General features: G+C 42.9%; 1 protein-coding gene across 1 annotated transcript; it reads left to right on the top strand.

Moving 5' to 3' along the window:
• ANKEF1 (ankyrin repeat and EF-hand domain containing 1) lies at positions 1 to 24,886 on the top strand. The gene is made up of 13 exons (XM_085858391.1): positions 1 to 19; positions 3,253 to 3,404; positions 5,144 to 5,357; positions 11,170 to 11,369; positions 12,478 to 12,627; positions 13,951 to 14,074; positions 14,254 to 14,702; positions 14,961 to 15,304; positions 15,459 to 15,685; positions 16,819 to 16,914; positions 20,913 to 20,977; positions 22,690 to 22,824; positions 24,003 to 24,886. Exons 2-13 carry the CDS (start codon positions 3,258 to 3,260, stop codon positions 24,141 to 24,143), a joined length of 2,292 nt encoding a protein of 763 aa, XP_085714517.1. The 5' UTR covers positions 1 to 19; positions 3,253 to 3,257; the 3' UTR covers positions 24,144 to 24,886.

The following is a 24,886-nucleotide window of genomic DNA, read 5'->3' on the forward strand; positions in this document are numbered from 1 at the left end:
ACCGGTGAATTGACACCAGGTGGGGTTCACTCAGCCTGTCATCCTTCTGAGGTCATCAAAAATGAGTACCAGTGTACTGGGGTAATAACCATTTCGGGTAACCTGCATCAGAGTGGCAACCTGTCCAGGACTATACTTGCCAATGAAACTACTTCAGTAGCACTATGTTCCTTTACCGCATGAAAGGAATGGTATTGTTATTAGCCTCTGTTGGATTTAGTCCGAAACAGGGGGTTATGGATTTGGTCTCAATTTTGCATGTCCATGCGTGTGTGCGTCCACAACCATATCTCGGCCATGTATGAATAAAATGTATTCATACTTGGCACAAAGACAACAGATTATGGTATACATGTGCACATCATTTTGTTTCACGAAGCAATCAAAGATGGCTGACTGGTGGCAATTTTCATTGTAAAAACCCCGATGTTTAACACGTTTTCAACTATTTCTCGTACATGTATTTACCGATGTCGTTTGAACTTGGCAGGCCGATAATGAACTATGGCTTTTATATGCATGATGTCATTTTATTTTTTCGAAAGCAGATCCAAGATGGCCGACTGGCGGCCATTTTGTTGCTTAAACACGTCTCCAACCATTTCTCAAACATGCATGATCCGATTTTGTTCAAACGTGGCACAAGCACAGTACACGACGGCATACACGTGCCCATTACTTTATTTTGCGATCTGATCAAAGATGTCCGACTGGTAGACTGGCAGCCATTTCAGTTGCACATACATATTGGCTATCCTTTAGCTCCATACAGCAAAATTACAAAAACAATGGGGGATTATGACATTTTATGACTTTTTTTTACTTATTATTATGTTCCTGCGGAGGAGTGAGAGTATCCAGTTTATATTTCCTGCGCGGTTGACTTTCAGAAAAAGCCATCTGATATGTGAACAATATTTAATTGTCTTCTCTAAAAAGTTCATCTTCACTGAATATTTTGTAGCTCATCCTCTCCTTCAGTGGATGGCATATATGTGAATGAAATTACAAATTGCTACCTCATTTACTGAGGGCCTCTTCCGGCATGTTTTTTTGTAAAAGCCATTGCCATGCTGAGGTTCTTTAAAGTTCTAATGTATATAGACCGAAGTAAGGATGCTTTCATCCATATAAAACAGTCATTGGCAATGCGATACAAACCAACACAAGAGAGGAATGCATTTAAAAAATTTTTTTATTGAGGACATAAGGGAAAAAAATTATTAGAATGGATGTAGTTGAAGAAGAAGTGAAATTTTTGTGCAATTCTTGAAGGCTATAGTGTACCATATTTGCCGTGTATGAAGTGTTTTTACAATGGCTCATCACTCTCACCAGGATTTTCCTGTTTCGCAAAAAGACAGACTTGGTGGTGTAATGGTTAGAGTGTCCACTCTGAGTCAGGGAGGTTGGTGGTTCAAACTCTGGCTGAGTAACACCAAAGAGTTAAAAAAAAATGGTATGTGCTGCTTCGTTGCTTGATGCTCAGCATATAAAAGGATAGAGCACGGACAATCCCCATTGAAGGCATCCATGGGGAGGATAAAATTCCTCCGAAGGAAATACCCCGTTGAGTGCGATGAGAAAGGTGATGCCATTGTTATGACGTCGCTGGTACCCAGAGTACCCCTGGAAGTGATGGCACTTCCCCCAATCTCATTGGCTGTGTTAAGTGTCTTTTTTCAGTATGTCCATGTGTGTGTGAGTGGCAGCTCCATCACGAACCTAAGACCTTGCATGAAAAATACAAAAACGAAAGAATACATTTTTAGGTCTTGTTGAGGCATATGGGAAATCATGCACTCCTCATGGCATGCTGCAGGAACTATTGCAGAAAGTAGTCAAGTACTTCTTTTTTTGAAGCCTATGAGAAGAAGCCAAAACAGTACGAACCTGCTCCTTACAAAAGTAGAAAAGTGAAAACATTTTTTCATGATTAACCATCTTGAAGAAACACATTACTGATTCAACAGTAGAGGGAGTGCCACCATAAGTGTTTTTTGGAACATGTGATGTGTGAAAATGTGGCAGGTGATGAAAAGATTCAAGGTTTGTGGTTTGAGGGCTGGCAGGATAGATTAGAAGTGTGCATCAACACCTTTGAGCTCTATAGATGGGGTTCGAATCTTGATGGAGCTATAAACTGTCACCCTGCTGTTTCATGTGCAGGGTGATGCATCAATGCGTATGCTGCTCATAGGGAGGACATTAAACCGAAAGACCCGTCTGCCAGCACTGATCTTGGTGGACGTTGAAGACCCCAGGGTGCATCTCACGAAGAGTAGGCGAGCTATTGCCGGCACCCTGAACAAACCACTAATTCCTGATATAACATACAGTGGACACTTTATCAATGGCACAGGTGTGCCCCCCAGCAGATAATTTGAACCAGAACCACGTGGCTGCACACAAATTAATGAATGCTGATGAGCCAGGAATTTGACGAGGAGCAAGCATGCTTGATGGTAAAAGTGGGCAGGACTTACACTTTACTGGGGGGGGGGGTGGGTGGAAGGAGAGGAATGTGAGTTTCATGTTAAAGACTATAAGTAGGGCTTATTTAAGCTGCAACAGGTTCTTTAAAGCTTGTTTACCAACAGGACAAGTTAAGAATATACAACATTACAGTAATCATAATTTAATACTAGTCCCAAATGAAAAAGGATTTGAGTGAAATCAATTTAATAAAATGTAAAAATTATCTGAGATCATTGGATTAATTATTTACAAAATACTTATCTTATTTATTTAAATAACTGGAGGCAATGAGCCGTTGATGTAACTTCTGCTTTTCCACTGTGAGAGTTACATTTTTCAATGACGTCATCAAACTAATGCATCACAAAACCGATACACATTTGTTTTTTTGCATCCTCACTCTCAGGTCCACTTCGTACATGAAGAAAGGCTTTAAAGCTGAATTGCTGATCATAGTTTACAATGGTTTATTGTTTGAATTTCTAAAGTACACAAGGTATCTCCAGGTAAAAAAAAAAAAAAGGAACAGCTAAAGGGCCATCATACAAGTTCCATGTCCACACCTCAGTATTTCTACTTATTGCAGGTAATGCTAGAGTCATACAGCTCACCCCAAGGGCAGGTTTGGGACGCTGTTTTTAAAAGGTTCGGTGGCACATTCAAGTCGTTTGAATGAAATCTCATCTTGTTAAGTTTTGTAGCATTTCCTCTAAAACATATCTGGATGTGAAGAAGCTGAGACGATGACACTGCTTGTTCACTTCTTATCTGCAGTTATAATGGAACCCGCTGAGCTCCTGGACCCTGGAGAGCATCTGTCAGCAGTGCAGGCGAACAAGCTGCTGCAATGTGTGCTGATGAATCAGACTGCAGAGGTTGTGAAGTTGATCTCTCGGGGTGTACCGGGCCTTGTTAACTTGAGAGAGGTGAGACAGAGCAATGTGGGGACAAGCTGGAGAAATGAGAAGTAGATTGGGAGACATGAAGCTGAATGAGGATATGTATTTTAAACGTGGTAAATAAATATAAAATGGAATGATTGTGATGAATATGTGGGTTTAATGATAATAAAGTGAAATACGGAAAGGTTTGACGAAGCATGGGCATGGTGACACTGGCACGTCATCGTGTGGTGCACTAAACGTCTTGATTGTTAGCGGAGTTATTGGTATCGAGCATGGGGAGAAGGATGTGATGCACTGATGGTAAGGTACGTGAATCAGTCACTAATATGCGAGATATACGAGACAATCGATTCTGGAGGGTTCAGCATAATTTTCCGATTTCTTTAGATCCCCCCCCCCCTTTTACCATCCCTTATCTTTCATTCTCACCTGCCACTCCTTTTCTCATACTTATTGTTGATTATATCACACCACTGCTTTTAGTACATTTTTTATTCATGGCCTGTTGCATGATCAGGAGTGAGGGGCAGGAGAGAATGTATGGGGTCGACAAGATGGATACAGAAGGAAACTCCCAGAATGGACAACTGAAAATATGGAAGGATGAGGGATTGGGGTGGGGATTAATGAGGGTAGAAAGGATCATAGTTTTGGATTGGGGATGAACTGAGATGGTGAACTGCTGTCTTGAAGACATGGATGGAGGAATGAGAATGTAGAAGTTGGTTCCACATGTGGGAAAAAAAGAACGATTGAGTGGAGGTGAGCAGTTATCCTGGATTTGTTTAGTTTCACCAGAAGGGCGTTGATGGTAGACCATGTGTGCCCTGCAGAAAACTAGTTAGGGGGAGGGACAAAGCATGAACAGAGCAGAGGGTTCAATACCAGAAAGAAGGTGATAGAAGACAGAAAGACCACCAACCTGTCTGCGATGGTGACGTGATAGACCCATAGACTCTTCATCGTGGGAGATTCCAATGATCTTGAATGCCTTCGTTTTCACAGCATCAAGTTGAGCAAGATGTGAGACAGAGGAGCCAGCCAGGAGGGGAGATCAGTACTCCATCAAGCTGCCGATGAAGGCTTTGTAGGTCGATCAGAGTTCAGGTGTGCCAAGGAAGGACTTTGTATGACAGAGAATGCCAAGTCGGCGACTGGCTTTTGAGGCCAACTTTGAAATGTGGTTGTTGCCCATGAAAGATGATGCCTGATAGTGAGACCCAGGAGTTTGAATGACTGAACTTCCTCAAGAGGATTGTTAAGTAAGTAGATAGGAGGGTTTGCCAGATGGTCTTTTCAGAGAGAGAGAGATAGTGAGAGTGAGATTTGTCAGGATCTAAGGACATATTCCAAGTGTTTAATCAGCTTGTGAGTTTGTTAAGGTCTGAAGAGAGAGGGAAGAGGCTGCAGTAGGCCTGTCTGAAGGATGAGGGATGTCACGGTACAGGGTGGAGTCATCAGCAAATAGAGAAAGAAGATTTTCCAGAGTCAGAGAGATCATTGATGAAGATCAGGAACAGGAATGGGCTCATAATACTGCCTTGGGGCACTTCATAGTCAGAGTCAAGGGCTTATGAAGTATAACATGCTGTCTTTTAATTAAATCCGTCAGCGGGTCGTCTGGTAGGCAAGACTAGTTTATACCAAAGAGAAAGTGTGTGTGTGTGTGTGTGTGTGTGTGTGTGTGTGTGTGTGTGTGTGTGTGTGTGTGTGTGTGTGTGTGTGTGTGTGTGTGTGTGTGTGTGTATGTGTGTGCACAGCCTCACAGTGGACAGACTGCATTGCACAGAGCAGCTACAATGGGCACATTGGAAATGCTGCAGCAGTTGCTCATCTTGGGAGCTGACGTAGATATTCGAGACAAGAAGGGCCGCACAGCTCTAATGGACGCTGTTGAACTCGGCCGCACCGATGTCACATCCACACTCCTGTCCAGTGGCGCAACGACAAAAGCACGAGATGTACAGGGCTGCGGTATGACGTCTCTACTGTTGTTGTCTTTGAAATTTGAAACAGTAATAAAAATACTAGAAAATCATTGTCTGTGAACATGTCAATAACATAAGTAATGACATAAGTCGCAAGATGCTTCTGACAGGAATGGTCAGACAAGACGATACCTCTCCCCAATTATATACAACCTCTTCAGTCCTTTTGTTCAGTACACTTAACCTTATTTGTTTGAAATTTATTGCTATTTAGTCAGTATGGGGGGAATGAGGAGGAGGTTGGGGGGGACAGTAAACTGAAATGGCTATGGAACATATTTGATTTTTGGAGAGTTGAGTGTATGATCTTCAAGTTGGGTCACCAAATCAACAACAGGTTATCTAGACTTTATTCAAGCATCAGACTGGCCCCTCTTCCAGCCAAGGAAGTGACATGCCAGCGCCCGAGTCAATGTGAGATGAGAGGTGAGCATACGCTATCTGATGTATGATACAAGGTCGCTGAAAACACTGTAATGTCATGTTTTTCATCAATTTGATTAAGAATTGAAAGTTTTTATTGTGGTGTGGACCTTCCATGTGTGAAAATAATGCAGTGGAGCAAATTTCAGGGAAATTGGTTGAGTGTATTTTGAAACTTATATGGAATAAACAAAAAAAAACAACAAATAAACAACTCCCTTCTATATATTATTGCTGAAATGACATCTAGGGATTAAAAATGCAGAGATTAGAACAGTTATTTCCCTTAATTTATGTTTAAGCATAAGTGTGTGTTGTAAAATACACTGTAGTAGGAATATGTATCGACATTAGTCTTGAAAGCAGGTCATCCTACCCCACAATGTTTGTTTCTGATCCCCCACTAATTTTCCTTTTTGCATATTTAATGTTTTATCCTTTGCAATCTGTCTTTTATGGATGTTTAAAGGAATTGCGGCCTTACAACACCTACCAGGAGTGAGTTTAGGTGCAATCCCGCAACATCGAGAACACCGAGAGGTGCGGGGGTGGAATTAACACCACCTCCACCAATCGACGCCATGTGAGCGAAGCTTGTCGATATCACTGGGTGGGGCGTTAGGTCGCTCAATAAAAGGATGCCCATGGAGAAGTAGTTGTTTTGTGAGGAAGAGCGTTCTGCTGGCGTCTGCCGATTTCAGCTAGTTACTGCTGGGAGAGAGGTTGTTCTGGAGGGGCTGTTTTGGAGAGGAGGTCAGAGAGAAGCAGTCGTTGCTACGCCACAGAGTAGATCTCACTCTCTGCCATGGCGTCCCCTGAATCCTTGCTTGAGGCTCAGCATTGGAAACGATAGAGCACAGACAAACAAAGCTGGGAAAGCAATGGCAAACCACCCAGCATAACGCTTGCCAATAAACTGCTTCAGCAGCACCAACACTCTGTAGAGTGTATGGTACATCAAATCAAAATATGTAATTTGAATCACCTAATCAGGATCAGGTTATTTAGACTTTACTATTAGTGTTTTGAGTTGACCCAACTTGTGATCTTCCAACAGCAACACGTCACTACCTCGGCTGGGAGATGGGGAAGCTTGGACTGTGCATGCGTGTTTGGCTGGAAAACAATGCGAGGTCGCTGGCGATGCTTTGTTTTTTTTTGGGGGGGGGATTGTATATATCATCAAGACTCAATCCAATGAATGGAACAAGATACAAAAGGGCAAAAGGAACAGCAGAGAGAGGGGGCAAATACAAACAGCAGAGCCGAAATTCAATACAGGGGGAGGCAGACAAACAATGAATGTGGGGAGGAATGGACAGCAGGAGAGAGTGCAAGGGGTGCACAAAATGGATCCAGAAGGGAACTCTCAGGAGGAAAAACTGGAAATTTGGAAGGAGGAGATTGGGGTGCGGTGGGTGGGACAGGAGTTAACAACAGCAGAAAAGATCATGGTTTTGGATTGGAGACGATCTGAATTGGGGACAAAGGGCGGTGGAGCTCTGTGTGAGCCAATGGCCATCCATTTCTAGTGCCCAGTTGTGTCTGCCGACGTCCTCCTGCAGTTGGGTTACTTATTTTAGGAGGTTGGTGGCAGGATTTGCACTCCAGTCACCGTAAAACCCTTCACTCCGCAAAACATACTAAAAACACAAAGAAAACTGAAAACCCAATCTGTGGGAGTACCTTCACAGGGCAGCTCACCAGATAAGGGATTGGGGGAAAGCCGCCGGGACCCCACTCTTTTATGATAGGAGGAAAAACACGGGGTAACCTTCCTGGATTTGAGTGCAGTAGTGTGTGTCAGGGTGGTGCTGAGGTGTCATCCACAAGCTGGTGGTCTCCTTGGATTCACCTGACGCGGTCCCTTCGGGTGGGTGCCTGGAATGTCCTATTCCTAAGAGAGGATGATCACCTGTCGCTGTTATCATCTGAGCTCAAGTGTTTGAACATCGGTATTGCAGCACTCTCTGAGGTTCAGAAACCAGATAGTGGCGAGATCATGGTGGGTGGCTGCACCTACTATTGGTCTGGTCGCACTGATGGTTGCCATGCCTAAGGAGTTGCTGTAGCTATGTCCAATAAGCTGACTCCAATGATAATTGAGGTAACACCGGTCAACAAGCGTATTATGAGACAAAGGATTCGTCATTCCTTGGGTGTCATTTCCCTCATCCCTAAATATGCTCTGACTGAGGTGAGTGATCTCACCGTGAAGGATGCATTCTATGCCCCAGGCAAAATACTCTTCTAGTCTTGGGAGATTTCAATGCATCGAATAGAACTGATAGGGATGGTTATGAGACTTGTGTTGGTCCCCATGGGTCTGGAACTGGGAACCAGAATCGCATAAGTTCCTTGACTTTGCAAGAAGTCATGGACTTAGAGTGGCTAGTTCAAGGTTTCAGCACCCAGAGGCTCATTACTAGGCTTCATATTCCATTGCTGGTGGCATGGCAAAGGAGATTGACCATGTACTCCTTGATGGTTGCTGGAGGATGATCCAGAACTGCAGGGTCGACCAGAGTGCTCAGTTCATCAATACCGACCAGAGGCTTGTTGTAGCAACTCTGAAGCTGCAGCTTAAATCCAGGAGAATGGTACCATCCCAGCCTTGGCTGTATGTTGGCAAGCTCAAGGATGAGAGAGTAGCTGAGGAGTTTGCAAACAGACTGAGTGGGGATTTGGAAGGGTCTGGGTGCTTTGGGGAATCCTGAATAGTTGTGGAGTGCCTTCAAGACCACCATCCTTGACGTTGCTGGTGGATGTCTTCAAACTTACTGTGGGGCGAATAAGAATTTTCTCTCTCAAAGGACACTGAATACCATTGACCAGAGATGCAGGGCCAGGCTGAATGGCAGAGCCGAGCTGTTCCGAAGTTGAGGCGGAAAACTGTATGTGTGCTGAGGCTGAACAAGGAGGCCAATGGGCATGGAATCTGTGACGGGGTATAGCATCACCTGTGGTCAAGTCATTCTCGTCCTGCTTACAGGGGAATTCACTCATTGCATTCGTCCAAGCCCGTCCCTCAGTGCACTGCAGTTAGACTGGATGGTGGTGGGCTCTTGACAGAGGAGTGTGAAGTGAAGGCCCGCTGGGCTGGTTACTTTGATTGGCTATACCAGGGTGATCCACCAACTGTTGAGTTGGATGTCAGGGGTGTTACTATCCCTACTGCTGACCATCCAATCAACTGTGATCCACCTTCTTTTATGGAAACACAGGCTGCGTTGAACCAGTTGAAATGGGGTAAAGTTCCTGGGATCTGTGGCATCCATGCTGAACTTCTCAAGGCTGGTTGAAATGCTGTACTCATGTTGTTGCATGCTATTCTGTGCTTTGCCTGCAACACATGCATCATCCCAACAGACTGGAAGAGGGGCCTTGTTTGCCTCTCTCTGGAAAGGGAAGGATGACTGCCAGGACTGCAGCAACTACCAGGGGGTGACACTGCTCTCAATGCCGGGCAAGGTCTTTGCTGGGATAATTATTGATAGGGTTCGGCACCAGCATCCAGCGCAGTCAGGCTTTACACCAAAGAGGTTAACGATTGACCGTATCCTTGCTCTTTGGGTCCTCACCGAACCCAGATGAGAGTTTCAGCAGGGGCTGCTTGCAGGCTATGTTCTCTTCGTGTGCTACCTTTTTGGCTGCTGGTTGCATCATTGGTTAGGGGTGTGGTTATGCCGCTGATGCAGTGCCCCTATTATCAGTACACTGGTACTCATTTTGCCAACCTTGGAAGGATGACAGCCTGAGTCAAACCCCTGGTGTTAATTCAGTGGCCAACGGGGCTCGAACTCAGGACCCTATGATCCCAAGCCCCCACCCTTACCTCTAAGGCAATGCCAGGCTTTTGCAGCTTATGTTGATCTCTGCAAAGTGTCCGATTCAGTGAATTGGGATACCCTCTGGAGGATTCGTGGTCTTCGTGGGGTGCCATCAACACTGATCAATCTGATGTCTAAACTATAGTCTGGTATTGAGAGTGCTATAAGATGTGGTGGTCCCATCTCTGACTTATTTCCAGTTGCTACTGGAGTTTGTCAGGGGTATGTACTTGACCCCAAACTTTTCAGTGCTTGTATGGACTAGATTCTGGGGAGGATTTCTGAGAGATCACGCTGCGATGCATCGTTTGGGAATGTCAAGATCTCTGACTTTGATTTCGCAGATGATGCAGTCATCTTTGCGGAGACTCTGGATATCCTTTTGGGGGCCCTCGAGGTGCTGAATGAGGAGTCGGAGCCGCTGGGTTTACGGGTTTCCTGGGTCAAAACTAAGATACAGGCTTTCCATGACATCTTGAATGCTGCTATCTTGTCTGTGCATGTTTGTGGTGAGGATGTTGAGGTCGTGGAGAGATTCACTTACCTTGGCAGTGATATTCATGTCTCTGCTCGTTGTGAGACAGAGGTCAATAGATATCTGGGTCGGGCCTGGGGAGTCATGGATTCACTGGATCATGGGGTGTGGCGCTGTTGGTACCTGTGCAGGACGAAAGTCCGAGTCTTCAGGTCATTGGTGCTTGCTGTCTTGCTCTATCGGTGTGAGACTTGGACTCTGACCAGGGATCTGAGACTTTAGCACCAAGTCTCTTCGGAGAACCCTTGGCTATTACTGGTCGGACTTTGTGTCCAACAAGTGGCTGCTGAGAGAGACTCAAATGAGATTTGTTGCCTACATAGTCCATGAGCGTCAGCTGTGGCTGTGTGGACACGTGGCTCGTTTTCTTGACGCTGATCCTGCTCACCAGATTCTCTCAGCGATGGAGCCTCATGAGTGGAGGAGGCCAATGAAGCGGAGGACTTGCCTCATGGTTGCAGCAGGTTGATCAGCATCTAGGCAGAGACGGAGCTAGGTTCCTGGAGTACTGGTGGAAAGTTGACACAGTGTTGTGCTGCTTCGGAGCATGCATGCTCTCATATCTGACCTGACCTGATGATCTGAGATTGTGGTGAACAGCTGTCTTGAAGACCTGGAGGAAAGAATGAGATTGAAGAGGATATGGACGTTGATTCCACATGTGGAAAAAAGAGGAACAAATGAGTGGAGGTGAGCAGTCATTTTGGATTAAGGTCGTTTCACCAGAATGGGGTTGATGGTGGACCGTGTGAGTCTTGCAGAAACCTCTAGGGGGCAAAGCAAGGAAAATAAGGAAAGAGCAGAGGGTGCAAGACCAGAAAGGAGCTGGTACGGTTGATAACAGAGAGACCACTGACCTGCCTGTGAGGAAAAAGTCCATTAAATCGTTTATATTGTTAGATTAACTTAAACTTTTCTCATCACTGGGGACAGGTACTTCTGCTAGTGGCTTATTATGATCAGACATGTTTCGTTATTTACCATTAATTGTGCATTTGTACTTTCATTAGGTGTGGTACAGTACTGCATGTACCCAACTCAGCACCATATCACATGCCTGGAGATGGTCCTGGAATACAAAGCAAACCCCAATGCAATGTCAAGCCACGTGCCACCTCCGCTAGTCATCGCCTGCAGTCTTGCAGATCAAGTTCCACAGTTAGCAATGTTGTTGCTGAGCAGGCGTGGAAACCCCAACTGTAAAGATGAGGTGTGCAGACTCTACAGAATGCTGCAGTTGTGTGTGTGTGTGTGTTTTTGTCCTAATTGTCCTTTGGTTATGTGTTGTGTATAATTTTTACTTTGGTCGTTGGAATTGCTTATTGAATATTATCTATATGTAGATATAAAACACAGAATATTATGTTTTCACCCCTATCTGTCTGTCTGTCTGTCTGTCTGTGTGTGAGCAGGGTATCTTAAAAGGTTATGAATCGATTCGGACAAAACTTGGTAGACAGTTTGGGTGTATCACAAGGACAAATTGATTAGATTTTGGTGAATTTCCAGATCCAATAATTTTCAATGATTCTTCACCATTGAGAGAAGCCTGGTGGTGGTTTTACGCTAAAGGTGGCTGTCTTGAGATCTTAGGGTCTTGAGTTTGAGCCCCTGTCGTTCCGTTAAAATTACACCAAGTGGGTTTACTCAGCCTGTCATCCTTCTGAGGTCGGTGAAATGAGTACTAGGTTACTGGTAACAGGAGCACTACAACAGCAGCACAGCCGAGCTTCCGGAAATGATGCAACCAGGAGCCACAGTCTACATACAATACAACAACAACCATTGAGAGATCGGGCCAAAACCTGTCCACAGCATGATATTTCAAAAAGTTGGGGATGGATTATGATGAAACTTGGTGGATGAGTTGGGTAGGTGACAAGAACAAGCCGATTCGATTTTGGAGGTCCAGATGCAGCCTGGCGGAGGTATGCGTTCTATCAAGTGCCGTTCGAGTTATCTCATGGTTTAATCACCGCTATTATGTAAGTATTATCTTGATAGATAATACTAACTACTATTACCATGAACAATATAAATTTAAAAAACAGTGATTATATAATTTTCTGCAGTTGGAATTATAGCCATAGATGTGGAGATGGAGTCGAGCCAAAAACATTTTTTGTGACATCGGTGAACTGTGAAGGCAGCTCTTTTGCTGAAAAATCTGGCTTGAGCCTTTTCCTTGTGACAAAATTATTAGATCATAATTATGCCTTTGGCCTTCAATAAAAAACAGACAATATTATTGTTCTTCCTCACCTTGATTATCCATTTGGAATAATTTGAGCAAATGCCTTCGCGGTTTGCTCTTTCAGACCTCTGGGCGAACTGCTCTGATGGAGGCAGCCAGAGTTGGGTCAGCTATTGTGGTCAAGGAATTGTTGCAATCTGGAGCAGATGTGCTACCGGTGGACATTGAGGAAAACAATGCTGTCCACCTTTCTATGGTCACTGGAAGTTTGTCGGTAAGGAAAACTCCTCCAATATTCACCGTTTATCTACAAATTTGTCATTTGTGTTGAAGATTTTGGTGCACCACTTCTATCTTTTCTCTGAAGGATTTAAAGCATGTGGAAGTTTTAGGATGGAAAAGATGGAAAGTTAATCGATAAAAGTTGGAAATTGTTATGCCACATTTCCATTAGCAATTTTGTCAACACCTCCATTTATGGAGTCATGCCAGAACTGTATAAATCGCCCAGACAAACCTGTTGGAGCAGCCCAATTTAGCTCACAATCAATTAAAAGCACTATGGCTTCAATGCTGAAGCATTAACTCACAATCGATGAAAATCACTATGGCTTCAATGTTTTGCAGTACTCTTTAGAAACATTCCATGACATTGATGTCTTGTGCATAAAGTTGTTTTTGAACGGTGGCCATGTTGCATTTTCCCACTCACAAAAGCATCACACAAATAGCGAATGATTGTGATTTTCCCCTTGTTCCCTATTTTCCTGCCGTGTTCCTTAAGAATGCAAAGTTGTGAAATGAATTTTTTTCCAAGCTGAACACATCTCTCACTGATAAGATTCTGTGTCCAATTGGATATTTCCCACCATGTTAGCTGCTGCTTCTTCTTGCCCTTTTTCTTCTTCTTCTTGGTTACAGTGCTGGTAAGATACACAGTAAACGCTTGATAATTTAAAAACCTGCCAATTCATATTAAAAAAATTGAATAGGGTTCTGTGTAAAGCACTTTCATCAATTTGAATACAGTACTGCCAATTCAGATAGAGCAGGGATTTTGTTTTTTAGTTGCAGTGATCGCTTCTAAAGTATTGCACATGACAACCAAATCCTACATCCATTCACTGAGGCTACTTTTGCCCTACATTCAGATTGGTGATACTCAGAGCTACCATCCAGATCCATCCATTGGGACCATACTCTGGGCAGAGCATTGGTGCTGCTTAAGCAGCCTCCTTGGCTATTGGGCACAATCCAGGATACCAGCAAGTTGATACTCATTTTGCCAACCTCAGAAGGATGACAGGCTGAGTCAACCCCTGCAGGTATTAATTCAACAGTAAAGCAGGATTTGAACTCAGGACCCTAGGATCCCAAGCCCACAACTTGAGCCATTAAGGCAACACCAGGCATATATCATAGCTTCAGAGCTTCCTGGAACTGAAAATGATGACGATGGACACATGATGATGAAATGTAACACAATTAAAGGAAAAAGAGTTTTGCTTACCTGCCGAAAAATGTTGCTAATCAGAGATATTGATGTGGGTTTTCCATTGTTGTTGTCGAAGAAATGTTGTATCACGCATGCGAGTAGATTCTACAGATGTTAGCTGGCTTTGGAGCCAAAGTTGGAGTCATGAATAAGAATGGGGACACACCATTGCACAATGCTGCCCGTGTTGGAGTCGCACTATGCTGTCGTTTCCTCATACAGAGGGGTATGTACAATAATGTCACTACACCTTTATTATTGCTGATTTTGTTATTCTACCATTTGCAAGTCAATGTTTCTTTTCAAACTCCTCCCTTTTGTTTATGAATTGGTAGTTAAACCCTTCCTGCACTTCTAATACATCTAAATGAAAACTTACTGAAAAGATTTCTTATATATATTCAGGCTGCAATCCAAAGAAGAAGAACCACATAGGAGCTCTTCCTCGGGCCTTGGCCAAAGCTGCAGGCTACAGGGATGCAATGAAGGAAATCCGCAAGGGCGAATTATCCTGGGGGAAAACTCCACGGCACGGTGCGCCCAATCCAGAAGCCATACAACTCTTTGATTGGGTTTTGGCTCATGCTGATGAACTCAGGGATGCTCTAGAACTGGCTCTCGATGGTGAGGGAAATGTTCTTGAGGAGGATCTACTGACAGTGTTGGCTGGGGCACTTGTGGATGAGGCCGATGTCCAGTGTATCTTGCAGATCCATAGCAAAGAAGGATGCATTTGCCTACAGGAATTCCTGAATGGAACTCAATATATGACCAAAGCATATATGCCCCACCTGGATACAGGTCGTCAACGGCAAAAAAGGCAAGGAGGAAAGAAGAAGAAGAAGAAAGGAAAGGTGAGTAAGTCGATTTTCTTCTCATAATGAGGGGATTAGTTATGAATAAATAGGATACTTTGGCCTCTGTATTCACTTTAATGGATGTAGTTTTGACCCTTTAATGCCATTCTGTTGTTCAAACATTTTATTGCGCTTTCAGTATAAAATCATAGCAGCATGCACTAAGTTGACAAAGACCTAAACCACACTGATTATAATTGAGCTCATCATTGGAGTTACATATAGGTTCCTATTTTCACCTTTACACATATCCAGACCCCATTGCCAATATGCATGGCATCAGATGCGCTGACACCTCATGCATATTACGGCCGTCTTCCAGCGCACTTCATCGAGTGTGGTCCTCACCCGCTGCACTTCTCCATCATAGCTTCATGCGAAAACTCCCTGCAGGATGACTCAGCATGGCACGTTGAACCACCACAGCCAATGTTCCTGGAAATGTCTACCGTCATGCGTGCAGGCCTTGTTGAAGCCCTACTCTTAAGCTTCACCAGAGGTGTGCCAGTTGATGTGATGGATCGCTACTTCAAAACTCCCTTGATGGTGGCCTGCTCACTGGGAAATAATGAACTTGCTCAGATGCTCATCCATTTGGGGTGAGATATTGCTGTATAAAACGTTTTTGTCATTTATTGACTTTTTTGAGTTTTATCTCTTATTGTCTTACACGGAGTAAAAAGTAGAGAAAGAATACTTCTTGGTCTTCTGAGTAATAGTCTGCTTTTTAGTTTGTAAGCTTTCCTTTTCCAGGGCAAATATTAGTGCTCAGGACAACTTTGGATGGACACCACTGCACCACGCATGCCTGGCAGGCCACGAAGAGGTCACCAGCAGCCTTCTGATGGCTGGGGCTGATCCAAACACTCCCAGCTTGGCTGGGGCCACGCCACTCATGCGAGCTGTGCAGAGTGGTTGTGTGGGTCTCATACAGATATTACTGCAGAACAAGGTGGATGTGCAGGCCGTCAACCATGCAGGCGAGTTGAGCAGAGGCATTTCCCTTCTTCGACATTCTAATTTATAGTATTCATTATTTATTTGAATATTTATAGAAAGCAAAAAAAAAATCTTTGTGGATGCATCTCTTTCCACTACAATAATAAATAAGATTCATCAGATGTCTGTCTGTCTGTTCAGGTTTTTTGCAAGGACCACTGGACTGACAACCACCAAATTTGGCACACAGCACAAGTCCGATCCGGGAATTGTCCTAAGGGTATTTTCATCCACAACCTGCGCCTTTAAAGATCACTTTCCTGGCTTTTTAATTGATATGCAATCACGTTGGTTAACAGATAGCACGTAACATATAACACGGCCAAAGGCCAGCACACCTAATAAGTCGAGCTGTGTCTTCCTCCCATTGGCTCACTGCACAGCTGACCTGACTCCCCCCCCCCCCACAATTGGAACCAAACTAAATAAATAATATGTTCACTGTTTTCATGCTGCGGTAACCAAATCTATCTGCTACAGTAAATAGTGTACAGTACGTTCCTATTCTCAATCGCCACGCCATGCCCGTCCCTTGAAGATGTATGGTTTAAAAATGGCGTTTTATAACTCTGTGAAGGATCAATTTGCTTTGAGAAATGGAACTTCACAATGCTCACGCTTTCAGCCTCCCTCACGGCTTCCATCCATGCAACAGTTTTTACACAAAGATTCATTACTGACTCTGACTGGCATCTGACGGGAGGTTTGAGTTATGGCACGGTACAAATGGCGTCCCGGAAAAGTATTAAATGGGACGATCACCATAACACACGGGACACCTGGTCAGCCTGCGACGGTGGGACAAAGCATTCGTCCCCCATTTTGTCTGTAGTGTCCGAGGGGCTCTCCTGCTTCTCCCACTTCTCAGTACCCCCACCCGGACAAGGCCAGGTAATCCTGTTAGTAATAAATATATCCAAATATTTTGTTTGTCTTGCAAACTGTGAAGCTAATTAATGGATCCAGGATATTAAAAAGTGGACATCAAGGTTGTGGTGGTGTGTGTGTGTGTGTGTGTGTGTGTGTGTGTGTGTGTGTGTGTGTGTGTGTGTGTGTGTGTGTGTGTGTGTGTGTGTGTGTGTGTGTGTGTGTGTGTGTGTGTGTGTGTGTGCAGGACGCACAGCGCTTGATATAGCCAATACGTATGCTGAGACTCACATCATCAAAATGATCGAGGAATACATAGAAGCCGGGCCACCTCCCCCAAAAGGTAAAGAAAAAAGACAAAGGGAAGACTTGAACCCGAAATGTTGTCAGAAAAAAGTAATTCACAATTAATAGTCATGCACTGAAGTGGGGAGTTGGGGGTGGGGTTGGGGGGGGGGGTTGGTTGGTTGTGGGGAGCAGCGTAATGGAGGAAGTCTATTATTAATGGCTGGAAAATCTGGAAGAAAACTTTGGTAGTATTTCGATGCAATTTAGAGGTCTTATGACATACCGGTGCAGTTTGTATGTTGTAATTCAAAATAAAGTTCCAGAATAACTCCTCAGCCATTTCGTTTCTCCCAAGCAGGCCCATTGTTTTTGCCATTATGAGGAATAATAGCAAATAGATATGCTATTAATCCAGCACAGAATTGCTGAGGATTGGACCTGAAAAATGAGGCTGCCAAAGTTCAGGCTCTCGTTATGAGATGTGGAGATGCAGAATAAAATGTATCTGATGGGAGTTAAAGGAGCTAAAAGGTGGATGGAGTGCCTAAGGAAACTCTACTTCAATTCTTCACATCATTCTTTTGGCCTTAACTTCACAATTCTTTTCCAGAACTTGCATTGTGTTTGTTGTGTCAAGCTTGATTGTTTTGTTTAACAGATTTCCAGCTTATGACCTCCACCACCGCAGGTGAAGGTTATGATTTCACCCCTGTCTGTCTGTTTGTTTGTGTGTTTGTTTACCCTGTAGCAGCCACACCGTTTCAGCGATCATGACCAAACTGGGTACAGACGTCGGCCATTGTCCAACTTAGACACTTGTCGTTTTTGGTGAATCTAGGTCAAAGGTCAAGGTCACCGAAAAACCGAAATTCTTATTTTCGCAATAACGTCCGCTAAAATGGTCGTATCGACTTCAAACCAAATCCAAAATGTGCATCTTCCAATTCTGCATCCAACCATATGTCTCATTGGGGTGTCACACCAACACCCTTCTTAGCGGTCGGGGGTAGAAATGTCAAGGACGTCGGGTCAAAAATTTCAAATTGCGATAAAAACGCCATTTCAACTCCGATTGACTTCCAAGTTATGATCATGACCAAACTAAGTGCTATAACTCATTAAACAGTAGCACTATCGACTTATAAGAACCAAATTGATTTCCAGTTTTTTTGTTTTTTCGGAGATCATGGAGATATGACAAAGTTCTTCCGGCAATTCCTTGCTCAACGAGCAATTTCATTTGTTTGTTTGTGTGCAGGATATCTCAAAAAGATCTGGATGAAATGTTGTGGACAGGTTGGGTGTGTGACAAGGATGAACTGATGAGATGTTGGTGAAGATCCGGATCCGGCTACTAGAATTTTTTTAAAGTGATTCTTCACCATTGAGAAATGGGGCCAAGAATGATCGAAAGCATGATATCTCAAAAGATTGTAAACGGATTCGGACGAAACTTGGTGGACATGCTGGGTGTGTGACAAGGAAGGATTGACTCGATTTTGGGGAAGATCCGAATCCGGATCCAGATACAAGAATTATCTAATTTTTGAAGTGATTCTTCACCTTTGAGAGATAGGGCCAAAAACGATACATAGCATAATGTTTGAAAAATGTAATGGGCCTGATATGTTCTTGTGGATCAGGCATTACGTGGCGGAGGTATGCGCTCCACCGAGTGCCCTTCTAGTTCCTTCCTGCAATGTTCCTTTATCTCGATTATCTCAGGTGATAGACCCATAGCTGTGCCCAAATACCAGAGAGCTCATTACACAAGCAATCTTTCACCTGCGGGACGTACTTGATCGTGGAGCGGGTGGGTTGAACCTTGCTGAGCTCCTCCACCAAAGAACCACTCTACTTTGTCATATTAGGGAACTCTTTTAATGTTGTTTTCATTTATTTATAATTCTTATGTTTACATGGAATAACGTTCATGTTTGAGGATTACTTTAATATGGTCAACTGAATAAGCTGTCATAGTCTGGGAGAAAAAAAAAATTGAAACAATTTCAAAACAAATCTCGTTATTTCAATTTTGGATTTTCAAACAAGGATTCAAACAATCCTGTGTGTGTCAGCATTGCCACGGCATGTATATGGTTAAACTGATCTCGAGCCATGTTAGTAAGGCTTGACATTATTGCTTTCTGAATGTACTGGGCAGGCCTCCCATCGCTTTGCTGATGGATTTAATAAAAAAAACAGAATGTTGTACTTCACAGACGTAATGTTTGTATATCTGTTAATCTCAATAACGATGTAAAATATGGAGCAGCATGTGAAAATGCACATTGTATAACTTATAGTTGTTGCTCCTGTCATTGTGGCTCTGGTTGTTTGTGTGCTCCTTCCGTGTACGATGATATCTTTTTCTATCGCTTTGACAAGTATAACTTGATATAATTTTCTGTGCTCCTTCCATGTCCTTCTTAAGGGTTCTTGCTGTCTTAGCATAATTAATGGTTACCCTTAGAACTGCTGCAATCAGCTCTTGTTGCCACTACTTCTTCTTCTTCAATCCTGGAAAGACGGGCTTTTAAAAGGGACCACTTTTTGACTAAACGGATACCAATATTTGTTCCCAGTCCTGTAAATCGATTATTAGCTTTCCAACAGTACCATTTTCATTATCCTACGACAGCATGAACCCTCGAGAACAAAGCTTGACACACACACGCACGCACGCACGCACGCACGCACACACACGCACGCACGCACGCACGCACGCACGCACGCACGCACGCACGCACGCACGCACGCACGCACGCACGCACACACACACACACACAGACACTTCTCCTTTTAATAATAGACTAGTGCATGCCCGTATGTGCGTGCCCGTACGTGTGTGGCCGTACGTGCGTGGCTGTACATGCAAAAACAAAAAACTTTCAAACTGCGTGCCAGAAACAACAACCACACAGGCCGTTCCTTCGCTCTCGCGTGCCCGTACGTGCGTGGCCGTACGTGCAAAAAAACCCAAAAACAAACCAAAAAAAACTTTCAAACAACCACACAGGCCGTTCCTTCGCTGTCGCGAGCCCGTACGTGCGTGGCCGTACGTGCAAAAAAAACAAAAACAAACAAAAAAAACTTTCAAACAACCACACAGGCTGTTCCTTCGCTCTCGTAAACGACGACTGGATTGGAGCATTGTGTTTAAGAAAATCGAGAAAGTACAGAAATCGAGAAAAAAATCGAGAAAGAATACAGTAAGTCGTCACTATCTGGAAGTCCGGAAGTTAAGTCCTCACTGTCCGGAAGTTCGCATATCGCAGTTACGATTATTCGCAATTTAGTTTTAATGGCCAATTATTCAATCAGTGCCAACGTATTTTGCCTTTTCGCAATGTCGTCGCAAGGAAAAACACAGAGAAGAGAAGAGAAAAAAAGAAAAAAAAAAAAACGTACGTGTAAACCCCCCCCCCCCCCCAAAAAAACTTTCAAGCAAACAAACACAGGCCGTTCCTTCACTCTCGTAAACGACGACTGGATTGGGGCATTGTGTTTATCTATAAATGCGCATAAGAAATCGAGAAATTATGAGAATACACCAAGTCATCATTATCCCGAAGTCTGTACGTTGTAACCCGTAATGGGGAACGCACTGAGGTTCTCTTCCCCATCGGCCACGCCTACGCAGCAACGTGTCTTGTCATTGGTTGCTAAATAAATGGCCATAATTTGGGAAGCACTTGTCCGATTAATATCAAACCTTGAAAAGGCACATACTCAGGTCCCCAGCAATATACCTGACAAGTTTCAATTAGATCGGACCAGGGGTTGTCGAGAAACAGTTGTCACAGTAACACACACACACACACACACACACACACACACACACACACACACACACACACACACACACACACACTGCTGGAATTATAGATAGATTATGATGTCTTATTTATACTTTTCTTCTTCTGCTGTTACCCAAAGAAGGAGATTACATTCCCATTGTCGTATCTGTATAAATGTTTCCTGGTCACAATTTTAATGATCTGCTCCATTCCGATACTTATCACTGAGTATACTCAACTTTTTTGCCTCAAGGAAAGCAAAACAAATCATCTAAAGGTGGCAAACAACGTTTGACGACAAAAGATTCGCCCAACAAGGTGAGGTCTCGATTCTTTCATTTTTTTTTTTTTTTTTTTTACTTTTACTATCCATTTTACTTTCAGGATCATCGTGGTCATCCATTCATTGCTTCACTTTCAAACTTGTACAAGTGCAAATTTTATACTCACCTCCAATCCTTCATCTTCCATTTTATAACGTGTCACTGATTTTACAACAATGGTCTTGCATTGTTTTCACAGGGAATGATAGAGTAGTGTGTCTGGCCTCTTTAGTGTTCCCATCTGAACCAAAGGTTGGCTCGTACTGCTGGGAAGCTCGGTTCAAAATCCCTTTTACTCTCTTTATTTTTTCCTTTGGCGACTAATCTCCTTGCAATTTCACATGAAAGTACACTGTAGTCTAAGGTTAGCAGGATAGCTTGGAGGTATTCGCTTTTGAGTTGTCTAGCCTTGGTTAATTGAATCTTAACGCAGCTGCCACCCTGGTGTTTAGCACGTGTGCGCCGTCACTCTGAAGAACGTTATGCCAGAGGATCATTCTGATGGAACTTGTCGTTGGTGGATGTTAAATATTCCACCGAGTCTTTTGTGAAGAGTAGGGAAATTATAATTGGCATCCTGAACAAATTCCAAATTCCTGCCTAATCTATGGGTACCAAGTGGTCTGCTCTTATTAGATATCCCTTGATGCCAGGTTACACCGCTTGCAATGTCAGAGTGATTGTTTTTTTGGGCAGCAGCTCCTACACTATCAACAAATTCATGTTAACAGGTTGTCCACAATACACATTTGAACTCTCATCTTTAAATACGAAGAGCAACCATAATACTGATGCCTGAGAATGTCTTTGTCATGCTCCTCCATGAGTCTGAGATCAATGTAAAAAAACAAAAAAAAAAATATAAAGAGTAATCGTTAAAATGGAATAAAATAATAAAAAATTAAGTATATTGGCATTTCCATTACTGATTGTGGATTTCCTTTCTAAAGGAGCCTGTGAAACATTGAAGAACCTGTGATCGAGATTTTCACAAAATGCAGTAGCAGACAACAGCCAGGCGATGCCGTGCATGGAAGTCAAACTTTCTCGTTCATTGTTTTGTTCCGATTCGAAATTCATTTATACTTCCATTTTTCCGTTCATTTCAAATTTTAATTATTTCTTCTTTTTGTTATTGAAATGTAATGTCTTGATTTTTTTTTTTTTACTTTAACTCTTCCTGTTCACATTTTGTAGTATACCCCCATGCCTGTTATATGATCCCATTTCATCACACTGAGTTTAATCTTTAATATCGTTACAGTCGCCGGATTCGGACGAGTGTCCAGCCAGATCCCATTCCTGACAACCATTGTTACGGTTGACCACCTAGCCGGGTGGACTCGACGTCAAATAACAGAGGAAAAGATTTAAAGGCTTAACACGGAATTATTGGGCTGCAGACACAATACAGAATGAAAGGATCACAATTTAATCTGTCTAGACATACTTCGACACGTTGTGATCCTTGTACGCAAATACTGTTTGTCTTATGCTGAACATTTAATCATGAAATAACTACACTACATCACATCCTTGCAACAACATCAATCACTTCGGCTCTATTAGTAGTTCTACTCGACAGTAAAAACATCCTTTGCATACAACTGGTCTTGCCAGTAAAAGCACAACCTAGTTGGTTAGGGTGGGGGGGGGGTATTATGAAGGAATAGCATGAGGAAAATAGTGCAACTTCCTTCTTTACAGGTTTCCTTTCCAAGTGAGACCACTCCGAGTACGGACATTGGCCTGCCATCCCCTGACAAAATCACGATTGTGGAAGTTGAAAAGCTTCTTCCAAACATCCTCAGTGGAAAAGACATCACATATATGCCCAGGACAGTAAGTTACATTGAAATCTCTGTAATTAGCCCAACAATGGAGAACACATTAAAGAAATTTACCTTTCCTTTTTTACCTCTGCCACCAAAGGTGGAAGGAGGTTATGTTTTCACCCCTGTCTGTCTGTCTGTTTGTTTGTCTGTGTGCAGGATACCTCAAAAAGTTGGGGACGGATTTGGATGAAATTTTGTGGACAGGTTTCGTGTTTGACAAGAACGAACTGATTAGATTTTGGTGAAGATCTGGATCCGGATCCGACTACGAGAATTTTTTTAGTGATTCTTCACCATTGAGAGATAGGGCCAGAAACGATATATGGAATGATATTTCAAAAATATATATTAGACCCGATATTTTCTCGTGGATCAGGCATTGTTTGGAGGAGGTATGCACTCCACCAAGTGCCCTTGTAGTTTTAGCTGTTTTTTTTATTTTTGTATACCTTGTCGAGGCTCGTATGAGGCTTGTATTTGTCAATGGGAGATGGGGTTTTGTGTTTGTGTGTGTGTGTGTGTGTGTGTGTGTGTGTGTGTGTGTGTGTGTGTGTGTGTGTGTGTGTGTGTGTGTGTGTGTGTGTGTGTGTGTGTGTCTCTGAGGCATAACTTTTTACCCTTTGAGCTTTTGTCATCAATTTTTCAACAAACCACTATTCTCAAAATATGGAGAGAATAATAATTAATTAATAATTGGGTCAAAATGTAACGGTGAGGAGAGGGCAACATCACAGTGAGGAGAAATAGGCCTTATGAGCCCTTCTGCTGCTGCACTGTGTGAGACGGCTGGGTTTTTGAAACCCCTTCTGTGTTTATTTATTTACCATTTGAGCTTCAGAGCATCTGTCCAGGCCATAACATTTTCACCATTTGAGCTTTTGTCGTGACATTTTCGAAAAATCTTTATGAAGAGAATATGGAGAACATTCATTATTAACATTTACATTTTATTTTATTTTTTTTAGCTGTTTTCATCAAGTTTAGTTTGATTACAAAGCGTAATAATCAGGCTTTGCCTTTTCAGATGGTTCTCTGGTTAAGCATGTAATGCTATGTTGATGGAGTTGCCAAGGTTTAATGCATCGTTTTGTCTGTATGCATAAGAAAAAAATATAAGCTCAAAACACGAGAAGTATTCGATGATGCTTCATCGCCATCATGATGACCGACATATCTTCTTTTCAGTTGCAGGGCCCAAATGCTACAAAAGAAGATTTAATCCAACATCGTGTACAACGGCGCCTGAGAATGACAGAGGATGTCGATTTTCCTGGATTTGTGCCACCATTCCCACGGCATGTGTTGAAACATACCCCAATTAATTAGATCCAGGATGAGCAAGCCAACTAGGCCGAACGCCTGACCATGAGGCCATTGGATGCCATATTTGTTGACAGAAAGTTCAATTATTAAAAGCAGAACATCGTTTATAATGACAATGCCTCGTGGTCTAATATAATCCAGACATAATAACAATGTTTTTGAAAAACTCCATCTTGTAGTTATTATGAGAAATAATCACAGAGATGTTGTATTGATGTCAAATATTAATCAAATAGCTACAGAATTATGTCCCTCATGGACAACTTAGATCTGCATTTACAACAGGACAACAGTAGTCTTTAGTTATATGGGTTTCTGAGGTTATATTTTACCTTATGAAGTCATCATTAACCAATTATTACACAGCCTTTGAATACATTATCTCCATCAGTTGTTTGTACAGACAATTCCTGGCCTTTTTAGTATTGTAAAAGTGAATAAAGTTTCCAGGATATCAAAAAGAATGCTGTCAGGTTTTTGGCAGCATCTCATGATCAATCGAGCTAAACACTAAAGCAGAATACTGATGGAGGAAATACACTTGGAAGGGTGGACAAGTTCATATACTTTGGCTGCTTTATCGTTAGGAACTGCACTTTTCAAAAGGAGATTGATGAGGCAGGTGTCAGGTGCATTCCACCAGCTCTAAACAACGAGCTGAAAATGGTCTGTCCTGTTAATGTGTGGTTTGATTAATATTCTATTGTTACGTTGGATTGAGCAAGGTACGTTTAACCTCCCGGCAT

Source organism: Eptatretus burgeri, chromosome 15 (genome assembly GCF_056783735.1).
Source record: "Eptatretus burgeri isolate ZD-2024b chromosome 15, Ebu_testis_v1, whole genome shotgun sequence".
Classification (NCBI taxonomy): Eukaryota; Metazoa; Chordata; class Myxini; order Myxiniformes; family Myxinidae; genus Eptatretus; species Eptatretus burgeri.